The sequence below is a fragment of the Myotis yumanensis genome, unplaced genomic scaffold, assembly GCF_028538775.1.
Source record: "Myotis yumanensis isolate MYYU_CA2020_CCGP unplaced genomic scaffold, mMyoYum1.0.hap1 SCAF_8, whole genome shotgun sequence".
Classification (NCBI taxonomy): Eukaryota; Metazoa; Chordata; class Mammalia; order Chiroptera; family Vespertilionidae; genus Myotis; species Myotis yumanensis.
The window spans coordinates 13,554,670-13,573,099 of NW_027223759.1; the positions used below are offsets into that span (position 1 = coordinate 13,554,670).

At 40.3% G+C, this 18,430-nt stretch overlaps 1 protein-coding gene across 3 annotated transcripts in view; it reads left to right on the forward strand.

Annotated features, from left to right (window-relative positions):
* Positions 1 to 16,269, forward strand: part of ADAM23 (ADAM metallopeptidase domain 23) — a 152,338-nt gene extending 136,069 nt beyond the window's left edge. The window contains exons 25-26 of one of the 3 annotated variants that reach the window (XM_070421954.1): positions 1,281 to 1,371; positions 12,719 to 12,855. In XM_070421954.1, the coding sequence (XP_070278055.1) occupies positions 1,281 to 1,371; positions 12,719 to 12,767 (140 nt within the window). In that variant the 3' untranslated portion in view covers positions 12,768 to 12,855. Of the gene's footprint in view, positions 1 to 1,280; positions 1,372 to 5,229; positions 5,321 to 12,718 lie in introns of all 3 variants that reach the window. The other 2 variants (XM_070421952.1, XM_070421955.1) reach the window with 2 other exon arrangements.
* The last annotated feature ends 2,161 nt before the right edge of the window (positions 16,270 to 18,430 follow it).

An 18,430-nucleotide genomic window follows, 5' to 3' on the forward strand; every position in this document is an offset into this window, starting at 1 on the left:
CCTCCATGCTCTCAGTAGTAACCTTTCTCAGTTTTCTGTTGAGCTCCTATCTTTTTTTGTTTTGTTTTCAAAAACAACTCAAGTTGAACTTAGTTAATGATGAAACTAGAATCTCTCACTCATATGATTTGCCCTGTGGTAAAATAAAGCAATTGTGCAGTTGCTCATGTGGGTTAGAGATCTAAGGTTCTCTCGAGATCCTTTGGGAGAATATTTAGCTAAAAATTATAGATTAGATCCCAATATTAAGCCTTACTAGTAAGAACTTGCAACTTCCTGTTGTGGTTCTTAGCTTGTTTCACTGCGTCTCATGGCACAGTCTGTGTGAGTGCAGCCTTGTGAAAGCTAATCTCTGTTTTCATCGGTGAAGTGGTAGGAAGCCAGTACTTTTCATTCCCTTGGAATGTGGGATAAAGTGCTTATATGTCCCATTTGCACGCACATACAGATGCACAGACACACTCAAACATAAACATTCTGCCTTCTTGCTTCAATACTAAACAACTTCTTGCCTTGGGAACTTGGCCTCATTCCAGTCCCACTTTGCAACAAAAGCCGTACGCAGAAGCAGGGGTGTGCAGGCGTGGCGTGTCTCCTCAGTGATTTACCGCTCCATAGTTTGAAGCAATGAATACACTTTCCCAGAGCCCCTGACTTTCTCTCAGTGCAAAGTCTATACAATGCAGACTATCAACAAAAATCTAAATGTCCAAATACTGGGGCAGAAACACAAACATTGCAGAGTTATTTGAAATGTACTTTTCCAGGTAAAATAACTCCCTGGGTAACAATGCATTTAATTTTAAAGCTACTCTCTTTTTAAACTTGTAAGGATTTCCACAGAATTGAGTAAGTTTTGGATTTTTTAAAAAAAATATAGCTTCTTAGGCATATTTTATAGTTTGAGGATTTTTTTTTAAGTCCACTAATGGTTTATAACTTTTGAATTAAAAAACAGGTTTGTTGCTCAGCAGTTTAAATTACATTTTAATTTCACTTCACTCCTTATAGGAACTGTAACTCCAGCTGGATTATTTCTTTGTTTAAAAGTGTAAGACATTATGTTTTTAACTAGAGTTTTTGGAGTTGGAAAGTAAATACAAGATTCTCCTTGAATATTTTCGGTGTGTATGTAGAGCTTAATAAGCAAAAGAAAAAAAATTTAATATATAACTGACTTTCAAAGCGTTTCCTGAATAGGTGATTTTGTACGTTAGTGAAATCAGTGTGTGATCAAATTTTTTTTGTTTAAAAAAATCTCCGTTTTTCCCTCCACACAGTGAACCTGGCCACAAGCAGGCTAATAGGTGCTGTGGCCGGCACCATTCTGGCCCTGGGGGTGATTTTTGGAGGCACGGGGTGGGGCATAGAGTAAGCATCTTTTTGAGTCTCAGAGTGTTTCCGTTTGGTTCCCGGTGTGTGAGCTGACCCTTGACCCCTGACTCCCCTGTGTCGTCTCGTTGATGTGTTGCCCGTGGTGGTGCTCCTTGTGCTGTGACTTGGACGTGTTTGTGTCGTGTGGTTTTCTCGTGTGGTGGAGAACCTTCTCCTGTCTGGACAATGTGGGGCATGACATCATCCTGGGTGCTGATGTCTTCACCGTGGAGGATGGTCCAAAAGCTTCCATTGCTCCTCCACTTGAAAAGTAATGCTAAGATACAGACCTTTTTTTTTTTTTTACTATTTATTGGCAAAAATGCTTTCATAGAAGTGTTTTATTAGGACTCTTATGACAAATCATCACCAGTCAGATAGATTCACCTATACAATTAGGAATTACCAACAGTTGTAGCTATTTTTTAAGGGTAATCTGAATGATAGCCGCTAATATTTTCTCCGTTGATTGAGAATGCTAAAGGAAGCTTCAGCTTGTTTTTACAAAGAAGATATTTAGCACATTGCCTCTTTTTAAATAAAATAGGTTTATAATTCCAATTTGATGTTTACATAAATATTTTGGAGCAAACAGCATTAAGAATGAAGAGATATTTAATCCAAACTTGCAAAACTTTAAGGGAGCAGTTGCAAATTACCTGGTGGGTTTGTCTTTTGAGGAGCCAGAGTATAAATACGTGGCCTGCATGCACTTGCCATTGAGCTCTCGTGGTGCCTCTATTTAGGTTGCTCTGCACTTGATCTATATCCTCAGAATAGCTGTCAGTTCTCCATGGGCTACTGCTTTCATGAGATTGCCAATGTACATGTAGACTAAAAGATTATTGTGATATTGTGATTTTTCCCCTCTAATTTCAGAGAGAGAGCATTTGCAAATTACAAAAATACTCCACATGCTGTCTTTTCTGCTCACTGTGGTGATATTAACACTTCACAGTGGCCCAGGAACAAATTGCTAGGATCTTAAGCAATCGCCAGGTAACCTTCACGCAATCAGCCCAAACCATAGGCACGTTGAGGACACCACTCATTGTCCCTTAGTCCCAGTGGTGGCAGCACACAGATGTTCTCCTTTCAGACTGGGTCTGGGAGGCCCAGGGCTGGGAAGAAATAGCATGAAGAGGGAGGTCCGTAGGTCACAGGTGGTGTCGATTCCCTAAATCTCACCTGGGTTGAAGGGCTTTGGCTAGACGTGGAGCATGTAATTCACATCCCATCTGTACGGGCTGCGAAGCTAGTAACCCCGGGGAAGCTAGAAGTACTTGAAAAATAGTTTGTTTCTCCATCTCTGTTAGAAAATAAAGTATATGTGAAGTAAAATATTTCTAGAAAACGAACTTCTATAAAATTTCACCGTGGGTCTGTTGACTGGATTAGATATAGAAGTAATATTCCTTTCCAGGGGAAATTCCACACACACATTTATGTGAAATTCCTCCTGGGAAGAAAGGTCGTTTTTTTAAAAACCATTCCAAATCCATTTTTTTAAAATCTAATTTATTGACTGTGCTAACTGAAGGGGTGAACTTTAATAATGTTCCCTTGGAGTCTTAGAGCTAGGCAGGATCTGGGAGCTTTGTTGTAAGGCACAGTCCTTGTCCTCCATCCCTTCCAGTGTTGTTGGTTTGTGGCTATTTCTGGTTGTGACAGGTAAGTCTGTATACATGTACATACATTTTTTTCTAAAAGTAGATGTTATTATTCTTGGTGTATACGCTGTTGTTGTCTATTAGCTTACTGATTTTTTCCCTTTAAATTCTAAATTTTGCCAGAGTTGCTAAAATAGTAAATACAGTTAAATTTAGTAAATAGTAAATACTAGTTAAAAAATAAAATATAGTCCACATAGTACATGTAGTTTTAATGCCTCCTAGTTTGACTGGCAGTGTAATGTCATTTTGTCACTAAGGATTCCAAGGACAGAGGCCGTGTTTTGTTTTGCTTTTGTTTCTACTCCTTAGTTTATCATTGTAGATCAGGAATTAATTCTCAGGGTTATGTACTGATTCTAATTCCAGCCTGTTTTCTGAGCCAGTAAGGTGCAAATCGTGTCTAAAGCATACATTCTGTACATGGTAATATAAATATTCTTAAGTGTTTTAAAATTTGAGTCCCTATTAAGCTTTGCGGAGGAAACACGTATACATGGAATAATGTTGCTTCAGTGGAGGGGTTAGCAAACTCTGTAACAGGGCAGATGGTAAATAGTTTTGGCTTTGCTGGCGACAGGATGTCTGTCACAACCTTGTGACTCTGCTGCCTTAGCCTAAAAGCAGCTGAAAATACGCATGGGGATGAATTGGCTGTGTTCCAATAAAGCTTCTTTGAAAAAACAGTCAGCAGGGGCCAGATTTGGCTCGTGGGATATATTTTGCTGCCCCTTTCTGTATCCCATAAGCTTTAGAGTCAAACACATCTGGGTTCAAATCTTGCCTCCGTCATGTGTTGACTTCTAGAAGCCTCTATTTCTCCATCTGTTAAACAGGGGTAGACATAGTCCCTACCCCTTAGGGTTTGGTGAGGATCAGATGAGATAATAATGCCAAGTGCTTAAAAGTGCACCCCCATCGTCAGGACAGTGAATAGTAGTTAACCAGCTTTTGTGGCCTCATTATTATTTATTACTATGGCCATTTCACTAAAGGCCACTGAGATTTGTGTTCTGTAGAACCTCAACGGTTAGTCTTAAGGGTGTGTCCAAACCCGGGAGCCCCAAGAGACCTCGTCCCTGAGATGCCCATTGTAACCCCCATCCGCCTTTCCTCGCGGATGGTCTCTGAGTAAAAACATCACACGGCACACAATTTCAGTGCTGCTGAAAGTGGCATCCATTTATGTACACAGTCGAGGGCACTGATGTGAGCAGAAAAGAGAATCTTTGACACAGCAATGAAGGCGCACACAAACCCGAGGGTTTCAGGGGAGCTAGCAAAATGGGCCCTGTGACCTTGGGAACAGGGGCATAAAATTAGGACAGAAAGTATTTTGCTGTTAGGGGGCGCTGTACCTGCATATTAGCATCCTGTACGATGTGATACTTAAAGTAGTTCTCATACTAAGTGAAGGTTGCTTACATTTAAAAAGAGTGAGACCAGGTGTTTTCCAGGTGAGTGGAGAGAATACACTGTATTACCAACTCTCCCTCAAACAGTTAAAACTCCACTTTTTTTCCATTTCCCCAAAATTACCCAAATGAGTTTTATACTTTTTTTATATCTTGCTTTTGGAAGCCCATCCTGCTGTTTAAACACTGCCTGGATCTGTGCAGTTAAGAAATATGTCTTTGAGAACAAGACTTCCAAGTCAGATCTTCATTGGTAACCTCCTTCTGACTTCTGAATTTTAACCGTCTCCCAGGGGGGCATAAAACATGTAGCATTCAGACAACTTCATGTGCTGCTTGAAAGAACACTTCAGTAGGATGTTTCCTGCTTTTCATGCCCTCCTTTGCCAGCAGATTGAGCTCATTCTAATGCAGCCGCATTCTTTATGCACTCTTAACTTGTTTGATTCATGGTATTGGGAAGGGGGAGGAGAAGAAAGACGTGTAATGACAGCAATTGGCGCCCATTTGCTTCAAATTCTGCGGAAGGTGGATTTAATGGAACTTCATTGTCAGTGGTGCAGAAGCTGCAGATGTAAAGGCATTCAAACCCCAGCAGTCGTTATCCACAGCGTGGAAAGTGAAATTAAGCTAAGTCAAAAAGGTGATTTATGTGTTTCGCAATCTTTCATGCAGGGTTTTGACTTCCTGAAACCGCTCAACTGCCTTTCCCTGGTGGTAACGAAAGTGGTTGGCTCATATGACTTTCTTCCCATGATCCTTTGTCACAGGTCCTAGTGCCACCAATCTCATAATAGGCTCCATCGCTGGTGCCATCCTGGTAGCAGCTATTGTCCTTGGGGGCACAGGATGGGGATTTAAGTAAGCAACGCCGCATGCCTTCTTCTCAGTGGCTCTGGCACTTCTCTTTTCTGCTTACATAACCAAGTTTTGAGTTCCTGCTACAAGTTTTAACAGTAAGACTGAGAAAAATATCTCATTCACAAATGGGTCAGAAAAGAAGAAACATGGAAACACCAATGTCATCTTCAGGCAAGTGGGGAAACATAAATGTGAAAGGAACTCACATGCACTGGGTTGAAGAGAAAAAGTGGGATTTCTTTAACAGAAGACAGTCAGCTTTTAGGGGCAACAATCGGAGAGACATTTATTAATACACAGGTCTGTGAGGAAACTGTGCAGTTGGAAATGGTGGACATAAACTCCTTGTATCTGTTTAAAACTGGTTTATAGTCCATTGACATTTTGAAAATTTCACACCCCAAGTAACCATTTGTTCATCATTTTTCACATGTCGTACTGTATGTAGCTTTATGATTTTAAAAGCTTCATTATTTTATAAAAACAGATTTTCAAAAGCTTTTTCATTCTCTAACCAACTGAATTGGTTTCACGTTGGAATTTAAAGTCTGTGGTTTTGTGATAATATTTTCTAATTAACTGCAAATGTTGGTGTGACCGGTAGGCCTGGTGTGTCTTCATAGTACCCTTTTAGTTTGGATTGTACATTGATCACGGAACTAAGTTCATTTAAATAGATGTGCCAGATAATCACAAATAATCCAAAATTTCAAACCTAATTTACTCAGTTCGGATATTTCTATACCTCAGATTCATTGGGTAATTGCTTTCTATAGCTTTTCGTACTGTGGTGACTCATGATTTGTAAATAAGACCTCTTATGCGAAGTATTCCTTGTGAGAAATTACATTTCAACCAGATCTATAGAAACACATTTAAGTGGGAAGTAAGACTATTGCCTAAATTCAAAGCCCACTTTGCCTTCATCTGGTTACACAATTGAGGAAGTTTTTGACCTGAATTGTCTGAATAATTTCCTTAATTAGGAAGTTTTATATTTGGTATCCTGAATTCTGTGTATTTAAACCAGTTAAAATGTCATTATTAGAAATTGATTATGAAAGAAAAACAAACCAAAAGATGATTCAAATTCATTCAAGCCTACAAGTTTTTGAGTGTCTTCAACTTGGAAAGCTGTTATCAAATAGTACCTCTTTTCCACAGAGAGATTTATAAACTTGAACTTGTTTGATGGAACATTAGTTTTGGCATCAATGTGTTTTCAAAAACGCACTCCCAATGGGCAACTCATGTTTGAATTTCTCATCACAATATTACCAGACATTGCCCAGATACTGAGTCACTCATGTGGCACATGACAGAACAACATGTTTTTGTTTGGACTGGTCTAATTCAAGCAAATATTTCTTAGTGCCTTGTTACTTACTATAAACAAGTCACTGTACATGACAGTTGTTGCATGATCCATTAGTTTATAATGCCCCCATTTAAATATCCCTCAAGGAAAAGAAATTTGGCTCATGCTCAGGCTTATGCCTCTGGCATGAGGAAGCCTCAGTTTCCACGGCTTGGAAAACAGCCTCCTGTACATCTTTGCCATCCAGCCGCAAGCAATACCCAATTTCCCATCTCAACATTTGGAGATAAGAGCACAATTCTGTAGCAGGACCTCAAAACGGCGGCTTGGCCTAGCTCACAGCTTGAATTGCATGTTTCTTGGGGAAAAAACAGAAAAGCCTTTTTATCACTGTGTATAGAAGTGGATTAGGCCCTGTTTAGATTAATTCAATCTGAGAGAGATGTCTCATCAACCTAACGGAAAGGGTGGGTGGGGAGGTGGGCATTGGGTGAGGGGAGAAAGAGCTGTGGGATTGCTACACGGGTGCGTACCGCTGTGCTAGGTCAATGTCCCTTCCCGTGCCCTACAACCTTAATAAAGAAAAACGTAGAACAGTGTGAAGTAAATTTTTTATGTTCTGGAAAAAAAAAGTGAAGGAGTGAAGTCACTTTAGGAGTTTAGATGTGGAGAAGCTGCTGCTTTTCGTGCTGTTGGTGGCTACATGAGGATCTGAATTTGCTTTCGACTTTAATAGTAGCTACGTGGTTTATATTCGACATGAAAGACTGTGGGTGCTGAAAGATGAAGTTTAGGTTTTCTCACCACCTGGGCAGTTTGGGAGATGATTAATGTAGACATGCTTTGGAAGTAGTATTATTTGCTAGTTGAACTGAAAGCCTTAGAGTTTTTCATTGAGTTCAATGAAAATACTAGAGAGGTTCCCTTTAGAAGCAGAAGTTGAAAAAATAGTTTGTAAGAAAGATCGCTCTAAATACCTTTATTGGACATCCCTCCTGAATCAGGTTTTTATTGCTAGAAGAGCCATTAACAAAGTAACCTGCAGAATTGGAAGGCACACAAACTTCCAAAAGTATGAACTGCTCAGGGGAAGTGCGGCTTTTTCCTAACGTCACGTGTCTTTGGGCAGAACACCGTGAGTAACGTAGATGTGGAAGAAGGGTCAGCCATACCTGACCCATTCAAGTACAAATGAGAAATACAGCAATGCTTTGATCCCTGACACACTGCCATTTTTTATAGTTTTTTCCTCTTAAACCATATTTCCTCTGAAATAGGTGGTAAAAAGCAAGCGTGCATGTGAGTTTGATGTATGTGTGAATATAGGTACATTTGTATGTGTAAGGTGATAGTGATGGTTTGTCAAGATTATTGTGGTAAAAAATAATAAAAAAATTTATATTCTTCTTAGCAGAGTCGTAGAGTCTGAAAGCTTTGCTTAATGAAAATAAGACTTTCATAAGCAAGGCTATAGACTTCCTGAAAAGAAAAAAATGCTTTATTTGGTAGGTTATTGTATTTGACATATCCTGATCTATTGGGCAATGTGGTAGATAGATACCTTAGTAACTTTAGTTAATTTCATACTCTAAAAATATGAGGTTTCTAAGGTATGGTTAGTCTATGGATTTCCAGTCTTTGGGGTCTTAGAATTTCCCTCTGAGACATCCTGTGCAAAATAAATCTAGGCTCTTGGCACACCGACTTGTCCAACATTTCCCCACATCTTCATTTATTTACCCTCACCCCATGTTCCTTATCCTCTCCTTCACCCACACACACAGCCTGATGCAGTGGTGCAGAGGATTGCAAACTCTGTCCTGACTCATGGGGGCTTGGGGCTTCTATCCAATGTTGTGTAATAATTTACTTGATTAGATCACTAGAGCTGTTGCTTTTATTAGATTTTGGGAAAAATCATGTAGATGAAGAGTCATTTTAGTAGCATCTTCTCTAAAGCTTAGGAAAGGTGACAATTATATGAAAAGAACATTTCATATCTCCATTTAAAATGAACAGAATCGCTGTCATTACCTTGCACATGGCTTTTTAACTGCCAATCCCTAAATCTGAATGCAGAAAACTTGATGTGAGGTATGGTCGTTTACATGCACAGAAAATATATGAACGCCATAGTTGATGGTAGTAGGAAAGAGAAATTCTAGGTGATGGTAGGAAAATTACTTGAAGGTAGGTAACGGTGACATAGTTTGGTGACAATGCAAATCACAAGATTTTAGGATGAGGGTTGGGCTCTTCCAACTATACCGTAATGTTTCAGTCTGTGGAACCCCCTCACCATGTCTCACTGTCCCACTACTTGCTCTCTCCACAGGGTTCAGTGACAGCAGTGGCCATACTGGCCTGGCAGAGCTGCTCTTGACATTAAAGTAGTTCATTTAATAAGTGTAATTATCATATGTGATTTTTCCTCTATGAGAAGTTTCTTGGGTTGCACATTCTTACGGAGCCTGACTTTGTAAGCAGTTCCGTTTGGCCTATGTTTTACTTCACTGGCCACGGTGAAGCACAGACTGTTTAGGTACTCACATAAATGAAAACTTAAAGGACCCACCTGGATGAATACAAGGGAAGTTAACTGAATTGTTTGAATGTCAAGTTGGATGAAATTGGAAAGGAACTTAATATTGCTAATTATATTTTCTCAAAAGAATACATGTCTTTTTTAAAATTTGCTTTTGGGTTTTACAGAATTAGGAAATGGGATCAATGTTACCCACTCTTTCCATGAGGAGCATAACCAAACTTGCTGCTTATCCGAATTCCATGACCGGATCCCAATGCAAAATTCCCCCAGTGCCTGCTGCTCCTGTGTTAGGCAGTTTCTCACTCAGGTTGCCAGGAAGACTGAGTTCAGCCCCCTGACTCCACCCCTGGGGAAGTGAACTCAGTCTAAGGTCGCCTAGAAAGGGTGAAGTGAGGGGTTTTTGGTGGCTGGGCAAGGACTCATTGTGGAGAGATAAGAAGGTGATAGCAGTGGATCAATATACCCTTGAAAGATCTAAAGTCTTTACAATCTGAGATGGTTGTTGTTACCTGAAGAGTTGTTTTAATTTTGTATACATATATGTGTGTATACTATATATTGTGGACAAAAGTACAGGTTTTTCAGAAGTAGTAAAAGTTAATAAAAATGGGATCAATGCAAAGTTTGTGCTTTATGGTAATCTATATATATAAAAGCCTAAGCGACCATCACAACGGAATGGACAACTCAACGGGCTCTATGGGGTGACCAGGCCAGCAGGGGGGTTAGTGAGGGACAACCAAATGACTGAACAGCATGCTGTGTGGGGCGACCAGGCCAGCAAGGGGATTAGTGAGGGACAAACAAACGACTAAGCAGCAGGCTGCACCCACAGCCAATAAGGAGGGAATATGCTAATTGACTACCACACCCTCAAAGATGGCAACACCCACAGCCACAAGATGGCTGGCAGGGAGGGCAGTTGTGGGCGACCAGGCCTGTAGGGGAGGGAAGTTAGGGGCAACCAGGCAGTCAGGGGAGGGCAGTTGGGGGTGACCGGGCCGGCAGGGGAGCAGTTAGGTGTCGATCAGGCTGGCAGGGGAGTGGTTAGGGGGTGATCAGGCTAGCAGGCAGAATCGATTAGGGGCAATCAGGCAGGCAGGCAGGCGAGTGGTTGGGAGCCAACAGTCCCAGATTATGAGAGGGATGTCCAACTGCCGGTTTAGGATCGGGCCTAAACTGGCAGTCGGACATCCCCCAAGGGGTCCCAGATTGGAGAGAGTGCAGGCTGGACTGAGGGACAAACCCCCCCCCCGGCCTTCCCCCCCCCCCCCCGCCCATGCACGATTTTCATGTACTGGGCCTCTAGTATTTTATAATGATCCAGAAATACCTTACAGGTTATGATGAGAAAGTTAATTGCCTCACAGTCCTAGTGGACAGAGAATATTCAGGTGAGACAGTCATGGAAGGAAAACAACACGCACATGCCTACGATAGCTGTACTCTCACATTGAAATTGAACAAAAAGACTTAGATATAGAAAGTTCAGGACAAGCAGTTGTCAATGTACAGTGGCCCATATGGTTACAGCTTACATGTGAGGTACCCTCACGGTGAGCCTGCCATGGGAGTGTCCCTTTCATCCTCATCAGGGAGGAAATACAGTCCCAGAACCCCCTGCTGGTATTCAGAAGCTATTTTCTGATAAGTACATGGTTCTACAGCATGGTTTAGCCTCCTGGTCAGCCCAGGAACCCAGTCACCCTGTTGAACATTGTTTCTATTTAAAAAAAAAAAGCAATTTAAGCTTCAAAAACTGACTTTTAGAAGAAGCACAGAGGTTGCCTCTATGTCACGCTGAAGTGGGATTTTATATCTCCATTTAAAAGTGAATTGGATTGTAGTTATGGCCTTGGACATGACTGTTCACCTGACATCCCCTGCATTTGAATAAAGGAATTTAGATGTGGGCAATATAGTCATTTACATGCATAGCGCTAGTTGGCTTGATCTTTACTCTACACTCATTTTAATTGAGAAGACATTAGTTTAACATTTCTCTTGAGTTCCAGTAACACATATCTAACTTGTAGTCCTTCAGGGTCATTTTACAAGGTCAAGCAGTCCCTGTTTTCCCCCACCTGACTCACTGGAAGTGTGGTTCCTAATGTAGTTACCTTCAAGGACTATGATCATGGATAGTAGATGCACATCCTGTGCTCTGGAGCAAACTCCGGGACAGATGCATTATGGGAGATGTCCCTCTTGGTCTCATCTCTATTTCTGGGGCAGCATCAGCAATGCATGCTTTCAAGAATATTGATTCAAAGGAGGGTTGTAAGGTGGTGGGTGATAGGGAAGAAAAGGAAGTAGCACTGTTGCAAGTAGTGTTTGTTGCAATGGATTACCTGCTAGGACAATGAACCATGTCCTTAGGCCATTAAAGATGTTTTAATGAAAACTTTCAAAAAGAAAAGGAAAATTTTCTTTAAAGATTTTTATATGTGATAGTTTAAAAAAGAAGCATCAAAGTGGTCATCTTGGGGAAAATAAGAACTTTGCAGGATCAACTTTGGACTTTGGCATTGTTTTTATTTTGAATTACCTAGAGGCGAGGAGGAATATACTGTAATCCCTTTGGTACTTAGGGCTGTACGGGCATCCAGCTGCCCCGAGTGAGTGGACAGGGGAACGAGAGCTCCTGGGGACTCCTCGGTCTCCAGTTTTGCATGATGCCTCGGTGGCAGCAGCATTGCACCCGCCCAGTGCGCAGATTAAATGCATGAGCCTCCTTGCTTGATGCCCCACATGAAACCAGACCATGGGGAGGTTGCAACCAACTCTTGTTGCCTTGTACAAGTGTCTTGCTGGTGCTCTCTTTTCTCTTTTGAAACATCAGAACCACTTTTTAGGAGACTGGACACTGTGAGCGAGGCATTTTAATGTTCCTTTCAACTAAGCTAATCTGCTGCATTTGCTTAACTAACCTGAGCCTGTGTCCATTCTCCTCAGAGTGTACTATCTCCCTGTGCACTCTGATCTTCAACTTTCTAGACATGAAAAATGCTTGTTCCACAGTGTGGTAAGAACTCACACAGCCAAGGCAGCACAGTCACTGAGTAGAACGAGGCGTTTTGCCATCTTGGCAAAGGCTGATCCACTGATACTGAACTCGCAGGTCTGGAAGGAATCAGCTACAAGACCTTCAGAGTTCTAATAGCCCCCGAAATGGAAGAGCCCTCCATATAATTATTTTGATCCAGCTACAATTAGCTATGTCAGTTACTTCTGAAATAAGAGACAAATTGGGCTCCTGAGACTTCCAGTGATTTCAAGGGAACAACTTGAAGCTTCTTTTGATCTTCACAAATGAATGTATTCTAGTGGAGATGTTGTCAAGACATTCAAAAGTATAAGAGGTTCTGTGTTTCAATTTCGAGTTGTTTTGGAAACTCTGCCTCAGTGTGAGTTGATTACTTTGCTCTGGAACTAGTGTTGCCATTATCATCACCCTCCTCTTACCGTGATCTGACTAATATTGTGGATTTCCCCCCCTCTGCTTGCATCTTCTTTTGACGCACTCGGGAAGAAATGTCAAGAAGAGGAGGTTCGATCCTAGTCAGCAAGGCCCCATCTGAATCAGCTGCGGCAGATGAACGGTGCCTCGCACTGTTGGATTCTGGATGTGACACGCTTTCAGCAATGTTGCCGGAACTGTTAAGTCTGTAAACAAGAACACTGGGTGGTCATGACTGTAGAACTCAAGTTGGGGTGACCGGGATGAGGTCAAAGAAAACTGTCCTTTTTGGAAATCATTTCAAAGAACTCCTCCCACCACCTGTCAATAAAAGGGGGGGGGGGGGGCGCAAAAGACAATGTTCTAAAAAGAACTGTTTCAGAATCTCTTTTTTTTTTTTCTAAAGGAAGAAGGAACAACAACAAAAATTAAGTGCAATAAATGAACCATTAAAGATAGCAAATGATTTTTTTTTCTTCCTCAGCCTGCTGGCACTTATTATCTTCTAAATGATCTGGCATGATTTCTTTTCTCTTTTCCTACCAATGACACGCTCCAGTGGCATGAAGATCTAATTTTCGAAAGGGTAAAATCTGCATGGCATATCTACAACAAGCAGCTAGCGAGCCAATCCGCAGCCGTAAACCTGCAACTGAATTCCTAAGGTGGAGATGACAGGTGAACATGAGGAAGCTGCCTGGCCCCGCCCCCTGGTCTAGACCAGGCCACCAACTCCCTGTGCTCCTTGATTCATTCTTTCGTTCAGTTTCTCTTGGACCAGGCAGCCATGGGACATGGGAGCTGGGACTTGAGAGTGGATACTATTGTAAAGTTCTTTTATAAATGTAAATATGGAAATAAGAGATTTTGACACATCCTGTTCACTTGTCTGTATTGAAATATTTTTCTTGTAAAGGTTCTCTGTGAATTTGAGTTCATTGTTTGCTCCCCATCTTTTTGGTTCCTCTTCTCCATTTCTTTGTCTGTGTCCTTCTCTCTTGTAACATGTTGTACAGTGATTGTTGGGCTTGCTTAAAAAATAACAGATGTGGCCACAGATGCAAGGGGTTTGGGCACAAAACAGGTGCAATTTAAGAATGAAATGTTTGAATCAAACAAAATGCTTTGAAACCAAAAATAAAAGATGAGGGGAACACACAACAACAAAATAACCCACATTAAAAACCCCAAAATTATGTAAATGCAAATACATGTACTGGTAAGTCTCTAAAATTTTTTTGTTGTCATTATAAACATATGTATATAATGTAAGAAAGTAGACACCCTTTCAAATTAATCACTGAAGTGCCAAGCTCATGATGTTAGTGTTTGGTTTTGACAATTTTTCCCCCCGTCTTTAATGTGAAAGGAGGATAAACTTAAAGCCTTAAATTAAAAAAATAATAATTTTTCAATGTTGAAAGCTTGGGAAAAAGTTGAGCTTTCCATTTTATTCATATCTATTACTATCAATATTTCATTCATGCCTCATCCTCCTGCCTCAAAATATATATGGTAGAACCCACTGTAACACTGGTGATGAGACAGAAACATCAATCACCTTCCTGTGAGCACTGCTGGAATAGCCTTTACTTCTGTGTGTTGTGTTTTCAACAAGCCTTGTTGGGCCCACGGTGTGCTGCTGGTCTGTGAATAGTTATGCTGGCTCACAGCGGGGTTCTGCTATACATACAGAATCACCTTCTTTTCCCTCCAGGAAGATTTGCAGATGTAATCTGGATTCCCAAGTCCCTCTGAGTTTAGTTCACTTTCACTGAGGTTCCTTCATCCGTAAATAAGCTCATGATCGCTTCCGATCAAGTGTTGTATACATTAATAGAGAAACTTGGTCCCAGCTTTGTTTTGAATGTAAAACGTGTACATGATCCATTCAGTGAGTGTCCATCTAGAGATGAGCTTTCCTGGAGGCTCCAACATACCCATACTTCTCTAGCAACCTCCTTTTAGGAACAGGACATCAGTTATACTGTTCACTTCATGACAACCACGGCAGTGAGCTTTAAGTCCCTTTTCAGCACGCTTCATGACACTAGTCTCACAACCTTGGCTTTGACTTTGGAAAGGATTATGTCCTCAAAATGTGCTCTTAAAACAGTGCAGTTTTTCATTATATATATATAATTTTCTTTCTTTCCCCTTTTTTTCTCTCCTGTTCCCCTCTTCCTCTCCACCCTCTTTCCCATATATTTTTAATCCTAGAGGTAGCACAGTCCTAGAGCAGAAACTTTACTTTCTATCTGCTACAATAGACCATAACCTAACATCTTCCTCCTGCTGTTGCTTTCTGAGTACTAGGTGCTACACAGGTACGCAGTCTTCTTCTAGAGCTAGCTGTGTGTGTCTATTGTGCTAACAGGGTTCTTTCTCTACAAGGTAGACCAGCCTTCTTCTTGGCTTTTTAAGACACAGGTTGTACATATCCCTTCCCTAGTGGCAATGGCTCTTTCTCCTCCGAGGAACTCAGATTACTCGGCATCTCTTCCTGTCGCTGCATTATTTCTGTCTCTGTTGCTGGATCCTACTCACTCGTGGATTCTCAGCCACTGCTGAGTCTACCATGTACATTTCACTGCTCTTCCAGAGGCACCACGTGACTTAATAGAAACAACCATGGTGGTTACAAAACAAGTTAAATCTTTATCATTAACTTTTGAGCATTTCACAAACAACATTGTAAATGTGCGATGTTATGTTTTAAATCAGACCACAGTGGTCCCCAAATATTATGTACATATGGCAAATGTCTGTGTAACTTTTTGTTACACTGGCAGTTTCATAGGTAACTAAACCTATGCTCCAATGTTAAATTAATTGTGTGTATATGTAAAATACACAAGCTTTAAGCTGTGTGTGTGTATGAATATGAAAGATTATGCAACCATACCAATCGTAAACAATGGATTCTAGTTATTTTCGGTGGTATTAGGTTATGTAGTTTCCAACTCTGCTATATTTTCTCTTGCACATGCTGTTCATTTGCTGATTTTTGTGGTGTGAAGAATCCTTGTTATTCAGTTGAGCTCAAAGCACAAGCATTATCACCGTTTAATGTTACCGAACAAGAGTTAGTGTTAAGTAATGACAAGTTCCCATCTCACCCGCTATATGTTTGCTGCATTAATGAACAACACATGGATGAGGAAATGTAGGCTAACTTCATTGCTCACATAGGATACTGCATGAGCCCACTAACTTAGAACTACTCCTATTAGATAAATGAGCAGTACACATAGGTGCACGCTATGAAACATGAATCATGTAGAGTTGCGGAGATTTACCAAGTGGTATGTGTGTTTTTGGTTTTCTTTTTTGTTTCCCCTGTACTATGCAAAGATGGGAAATGCACAAACTTTTCAAAGCCTAGTGTCTGAAGAACTTTACAAACAATACTTGAACCCTTTCTTTAAAATCATCCCATCGTATTTTCTAATCGTTCCTTCTGTTGTTGATTTTCATTTTTAAATGGCTTGTAATTTTTTAAGTATACAACCTGAAGTTAATAAATTCATTCATAATCTTGTAGGCTGCCTATGAATGGAGATCCAGTACTCATTGTATGCATCTTTTAGTCAAATCTGTATTAAAACTTTTGTTAACATAAATGTTGCGGCTTTGTACTTTGATCATTTATCATAACCCCCTTTCCTGTGTTCGCTTGTATTGTTGAATAAATGGCCATGTGCCAGATGTCATCAAGAGTTTTAGCACAGGTCTTTCTTAAATGCTCCCTGAACATTTAAGCAATCAATGGAGCAAAATAAAATAAATCTCTGAGTAGTGATAAATATAATCCTGATTAGGATTCAGTTTCATTTGGTTTATTGGAAATGCTTTGCATCTCATAAATCAGAAAGAATAGCTTAGAATCACACCATGATCAGTTTTGTTCTTTTTTTTAAATCCTCATCTGAGGATACTTTCCCACTGATTTTTAGAGAGAGTGAAAGAAAGAAAGAAAGACAGAAATATCAATGTGAGCGAAACACATTGATTAGTTACCTCCTGCATGAGCCCCTACCAACACCAGGGCTGGGGAGGAGCTTGCAACCGAGTCGAACCTGGGATGCTTCAGTCCTTAGGCCTATGCTCTATCCACTGATCCAAACTGCCGAGGGCCAATTTTGTTCTTTAGTGCTGCTCTTCTGTGTTTAAAGGGGGTGGCTAGTAATAACATTCACACTTTTGACCCTGTACCAAAATTACAATCAAGTTGTAAAGAAAATACAAAGTGTTTGTTATTCAAACTGTGTTATCAAAAACTTTGTAAAAACATTGTAATAAGGGTATTTCCTTGCACATCATATGGATTTTTTCATCAAATGACATTTCTTCATGAATGTCTTTCAGAATGTCTCCTCTTCATCCTCTATATTAAATATAAAATATAGATATCTTATATATCCACTGCCCTGACATCTTGCTTCTCTGATGAAAGTTTGAAGGGACTTCCCATTTCCTATAGGATAAAGTCCAAACCTAATAAGGTGACAAACTTCTGCCTGCCTTTTATGACTTCCACCTTATTTATTTAGCCTTCATTGGCTCTTATTCTCTTATTCTTATTCACCCTACTTAAAGTTCCCTCAAAAAGTCTCTTCTAGCCAGGTCTGAATAATCTTATGTAAATTTTATGTCACTCACCATAATTCATTTGTTTCTATGTCAGTTCATATACTAAAAAATATAGAAACACTTAAAATGATATGAATATTATACTTTAAATCAGAAAGCATATTACGTTTGATTTGAAAAGAATTAACCTCTTTTGATAGGTTTTCCTTGAAGTCATTCTGTTTTTGAGGTTGGCCTGGAAATGACTTTTACTCCATGACCTTTTGGAAACTGATGAGAAAGGTCCCAGAAACCAGAACTCCCTTAATAGGGGGACAGCAGCCCTAGAGTTAAAACTTTGGTGTGAATAATTAGATGATCCATATACTCACAATGGAAATCTTAACTAACTTTTGAAATTTAAGATAGACACCTGTTAGGGACTGCTATTCATTAACGTATTAATTCAACCAATATTTATTAAGCCTGTATGTCAGGAACTCCTCCTAGAAATTACAGGAACAAAAGACAATTGTTGGCCTAAAGTTGCTCACAATTTAGCTGGGAGATACAAATGACAAAGGTGACAAATGAAATTGTGAACGGAGTAAAAACTTATGAGGGGCAGGTAGGAGAGGCATGAGGAAGACTTCCTGAAAGAAGTGATTTTGAACAGTGTTGAAAGATGACAAGAGTTCACCATTCTAGTAAAGTGAACAGAAAGCAATGTGTGCCAAGAGCCAGGAAGAGGAGCTCAGAGCCTTGGTGTAAGTAATGCTAAGTATCTGATCCAACTGGCCTGTGTTTCCTTCCATTCTCCTTCCTACACTCCCTCCTTTCCTCATCTATAGAAATCCTTTCCTACTGGGCCAGGTCTCAAGAACATATGCTGAGCTCTCAATCTTGTGAGCAAGCTGCAACATGTAAATACATGTGGTAAGTGCCCTAATAAACATAAACATTAGGTGCTTCAGGAGAAGAGAGGAGGGAACTCTGTCCTGCCTTTGAGATCAAGGAGGGTTTCACAGAGGAGGTGACATTTGAGCAAAAAGCTGTGCAATTGGACCAATATTATAATCATTTATGTTTAACCGGGGCTCATTTTTGTTGGTAGAAGTCCATAGATGCCTTGAAGGAAGAACAAACTGTGATGTTCAGTCTGACTTTCTACTTCAGGTATCTGGATTCCTTTTGCTTGTGTGAAGATTTTTA